Source organism: Rhincodon typus, chromosome 30 (assembly GCF_021869965.1).
Source record: "Rhincodon typus isolate 14 chromosome 30, sRhiTyp1.1, whole genome shotgun sequence".
In the NCBI taxonomy this organism is placed as follows: Eukaryota; Metazoa; Chordata; class Chondrichthyes; order Orectolobiformes; family Rhincodontidae; genus Rhincodon; species Rhincodon typus.
This window is the reverse complement of record NC_063361.1, coordinates 540,120-544,969: the sequence shown is the minus strand read 5'-3', so window position 1 is coordinate 544,969 and position 4,850 is coordinate 540,120. Positions and strand designations below refer to the sequence as shown.

Sequence of the window (4,850 nt, the reverse complement as noted above, 5' to 3'; positions counted from 1 at the left end):
GCTTGGCCTGCTGTGTTCATCCAGCTCTACACCTTGTGGTCCCAGCACTGATTCTTGCAGAACCCATTGGTCGCATACCTCCAGTCAGAAAAATACTCCTTCACTACTACCTCAACCTTCTTCTCTTGTGAATATACAGACAGTACCATGTATGTTACAAGCAGCTGTTGCCCTGTCATATTGCAGTGAAGAAGCACAGGCTGTGTTGCTGCACATGTTCATTCAATGCTTAATCCATTGGTGGTTTTAATGATAAATCCAACCTTGGCAATTATTGACCTCATGAAGAAATGCAAATTGAAGGTAGAAGACAAAATTTAATTAGTGGAGGCATGATTTTTCTAGTTGCCCTTAGCAAGGCTCAAAACTGGTAACTCTGCTCCCAAACAAACAAATAATAATTTACTCTATTCACTTTCGTGGGGTGACAACCATGTTGTGAAATTGTTGTGCAGTTGACTTTCGATCCAATGCGGTGAGGTTCCAACTTAATGTTTTTGTGAATGCCTTGCAAGCCCAATCTTTGATGAATAATTATTCTCCCATTCTTCCTGGGCCTTTTTCTGTTGCTGTCCTCTGGCCCAATGATCTTGCAGCCTCCTCTTGTTTTGGTTGACTCTGTATATTACTATTAATGTGCCCACTTTACCTCCAGAGACCAGGAGACCGTAAGACAATAGACCATAAGGTCTAGAAACAGAATTAGGCTATTCAGCCCATTGACTCTGCTCCTCCATTTGATTATGGCTGATATGTTTCTTGACCCCTTTTTCCTGCCTTCTCCCTGTAACCCTTGATCTGCTTACCAATTAAGAGCCTATCTCTGTTTTAAATACACTCAATGATTTGTCCTCTACAGCACTCCACAGCAAGGAGTTGCATGGATTAACCACCCTCTGGCTGAAGAAATTCCTACTCTAGTTCTAAAGGGTTGTCCCTTCACTCTGAGGCAGTGCCTTCAGATCTTAATCTAGTGGAAACATCTTCTCCATGTCCACTCTATCCAGGCTTCTCAAGTTTCAAAGAGATCCCTCATCCATCTAAACTCAGAAATTCCCTTGTTGTCTCTACAACTTCCCCATTTCGAGGGTGGGGTGACCTGCTCGAACCCACCACTGCCACCCACCTCCCTGGAGCTCCCAAGACCTTTCTGTTCACTATGAGGTCACATTCCATCTGCAGTTGTGCCCCCCACCCCCACCATCACAGTGACCTGCCCCCATACTTGAATTTCCGGCTTTCCTCAGAACTCCATGGACTGCCCCCTGACCATTATTGACTCCATATTACCAACCAAGGCCCTGACTCCTCAATAGCACCCCATTTGGCCTCTCTGTAAGCCCAGAACTGTGCGCACTTGACCTACAGGACTGACTGCAGTGGTCCAATGCCCATGATGCAAAGATATGCGTCCCTGGACTCATGTAGGATCAAACCTTTTGACTGACTGTGGTAGTACCTCCAACTGACTAGTCCACCCTCACCTCACTAACCCTTCCCCTTTGATATTCAGACATTATTATTTGCTTGAAGCACATGCAGTGTATTTACTGTGTTAGCTGCTGGCATATGCTATAATCTGACATTGATGTAGCACAGTGCCACAAGTCAACATGTCCACCTTCTGTTTAATACATATACTGATAAATGGTCCTCACTACCAGAAGCTGTTTCTCTCTCTCTGTCCTGAAAAGCAGGCTAAACTGAAGAGACTGCCAGCATATAAGTGCTAAAGATCATGTGCACTTATAAAACTAATGATACCTCTTAGCACCAAGGTAGATGGTTGAAGAACTGAAGTGGTGGTTGAGCTGGCCTGAGAGCAGGCATGATGAAGTGGTCAGTTTAGTGGATTGCTGATACCGAGTTCTGAGGATGAAGGGTTCAGGAAGAGTGATCCGTTGATCATGGAAGCTCCTTATGCAGAAGAAGCAGTTTCATGTAAAGAGAAGTTGGGCGGTTGTGGCATTACATAAGGGCCCAATAAGCAATGGACCCAGTGTTCTTGAGGGCCCAGCGCCCTGGTTGGGCTGGGGCCAGTGAATTTGGGTTGGAGGCTGGAACACGGCCACTGTACCTGGGCCAGCAGTAGCTCTGGGCCTGTCATTTCTGGTCCTGCTCTTGGACAGTCCACATGGACATTCCATGAGCTGCAACAGGTACTGCTGGTCAAATGACCAGATACTTGTTCTGTTTTGACTGTCGAGATTTTGCACTGTTGAGCTTCTCGGTGGAGGAAAGGAAAATTGGATGGGCAGTGTAAATATGATGGCTTGGATTTCACTGAGTTGCAAGTGTATGCAAATGAGCTAGCCACCACTCAAGGGGGTGATTAGGACCTTGCTATTTCAGGCTTGAGGGGAAAATCATGAATTTCTCTTGACTCGAGAATCTGATTTTCTCAATTTTGCCCTATTTAGTCGCCTTCCTCATCATTACTCTTGTCACACAGGGAATGGAAAATTCAACAGGAAAACAGATTAGGCCTCAGTTGGGTTGCAATTCACAGCATCACACATTTGGAAGTATTGTCAACATTCGGAGATAGTGCACAAAAGATTTACTGGATTGGTAACCAGGGAAGAGGGAATCCAGTTCCATGGAATACCACTGAAACCTGCAAAAGTCTCCTGATGGAAAGTTAAGAAGAGGTTTTGTTGAGGTATTCAAAACCATGAACAGTTTTGATAGGGTAAACCTGCAGAATATTTTCCCACTGACAGCAGAAATGTCTATAAGGTTACTGTCAAAGGGACCAAACTTAAGGAAACATGTTTTACTTCAATAAGTAATCAGGAATGCACTCTCTGAAACAGTGAAAACTGATATAAAAGTAACATTCAAATGAAAACCAGATTAAATATTTAGAAGGACACAATTACAGAGTTTTGGAGAAGAAAGAGGATGGTGTGATTAATTGGATAAACTTACCATATAGCACAGATTGAATAGGCCAAATGGCCTTATTTTGTACTCTATCATTCTGTGATTCAACAATGTTTTTAACATAAACACTTTGTACACTCAAACTTGGTGTTCATCAGTAAAACAACTCTCACATGTGCCAATCCATTCTCTCCCCTCTCTCTATCCCTCCTGCTCTTCCTCTTTCCTTCCTTAAACTTTTGTGATTTGCTGAATGACAGCCTTGTCCAGCATTGACAATGACATCCCAGACTCTGGACAGTTAGTCTCAGTATCAGTCTCCTTTTTTTGCAGGGCTTGTCATGAGATGAAGTTGAGAGCTGTTACTAGTTGGGATTGAGAACTGACAATAGTTAGGGATCGAAACAGTTACAAGTAGGTGATCAGAGCTGTCACTATGTGGGTTCAAGAGCTGATACAAGTTAGTGATGACAGCAGTTACTAGTTTTGGGAAAAGAGCTTTTACTTGTTAGGTTTCTAGTTGGCAATAAGTGGAATTCTTTACTGCAGGGTGGGTGGTTAAACTGGGTAGTTACATATATTCAAAACTGAGGTACACATTTCTAATCATTAACGGAATCAGGGTTATGGGGTTAAGAGAGAAAAAAGGAATTATCAGATCATCCATGATCTCATTGAATGGCAAAGCAGACTCAATGGGCTGAATGGCTTATTTCTCCTCCTACGTCTTATGATCTTATAGTTCCTACTTTCAGATAAGAGCTGTCATTGTTTGGAGATGAGAGCAGTTACCAATTGTCTTTGAGTGTCGTCTCTACTTCTTGTTGAGAGCTATTACTTGTTCTGTAGGAGAACTGTGACTAGTTGGATGGGTTACAGCGGTCACTAGCTGAGTTTGGGAGCTGTTATTAGTTAAGTTTCTGAGCTGCTACTAAGTTGTGTTAGGAGGTATTCAGAGTTGGGTTTCAGGGCAATTATGAGTTCAGGATGAGAGTTGAATAGAAGTTGGAACTGAGAACTGATTAGTGATGAGATCTGTCAGTATTTGGGAACACATGCATCTCCCGATCTATGGCTGCTCACTTACCTTGTTGAGTCCCAGCTCTCCGCGGATATCTTGCGGTGTAAGTGCATACAGTAGGGCACAGGCTGTGATTGCCCCGAGCCCTTGCATGGCCATGTAGAGTACAGCCCGAAGTGGGCTAATTCGCAGACTGAGGAGCAAAGCAAAGCTGACAGCAGGGTTGAGATGACCCCCACTCACTCCTTGTGTGAAAACAGAGACAGTGGCCACTCCCAGGCCAAAACCCAGAGCTATCTGCAGAGTGCCAGGATTGTTTCCAGCCCAGGACAGAGCACAGCCCACACTGGAGAACACAAAGGCTGCAGTACCCAGGAATTCTGCAGTGAGAGCTCTCCAGAATGACTCACTCTGCAGTTCTTCCTTTAGCTGCTTCATCTCAGAGCTGTGGCTAGCCAGTGATGAGGACAAAGCTCCAATTCTGGCTATTTGTAGCTGGCTGCTTGGGAGGGGCCCACTTAAAGGAGGACAACCTAAAGGTCAGCAGTTGAAGGACTCAAAAAAAATCTTTCTGGTATTTTTCCACTTGCAGTTTCTGATTCACTGTTTGTGAGGATCTTTCAAAACTGTGTGAAGATTACGAGAGCTTACTTTACCATTTTCATTGATTTTCTGTTTTTCTGTCAACAATTTCTAGTAACACATTCTGTGATATTACCCACAGACAGTGGACTCTTCATATTTCATTTTCTGCAATCCCTCTTGGAGAACCTGTTACTCACTGGGGTACGGGGCCTGTCACTCACTGGAGTATGGGGCCTGTCACTCACTGGGGTACGGGGCCTGTCATTCACTGGAGTATGGGGCCTGTCACTCACTGGGGTACGGGGCCTGTCACTCATTGCGGTAACAGGGATGTCACTCACTGGGATAGGGGCACATC

The 4,850-nt window shown here is 44.4% G+C and overlaps 1 protein-coding gene across 1 annotated transcript in view; it reads right to left on the bottom strand.

Annotated features, from left to right (window-relative positions):
* Nucleotides 1-4,353, bottom strand: part of LOC109923728 (aquaporin FA-CHIP-like) — a 43,884-nt gene extending 39,531 nt beyond the window's left edge. Inside the window, exon 1 of the mRNA XM_048614690.1 lies at nt 3,974-4,353. Within this exon, the coding sequence (XP_048470647.1) occupies nt 3,974-4,345 (372 nt within the window). The 5' untranslated portion in view covers nt 4,346-4,353. The remainder of the gene's footprint in view (nt 1-3,973) is intronic.
* Nucleotides 4,354-4,850: the final 497 nt, after the last annotated feature.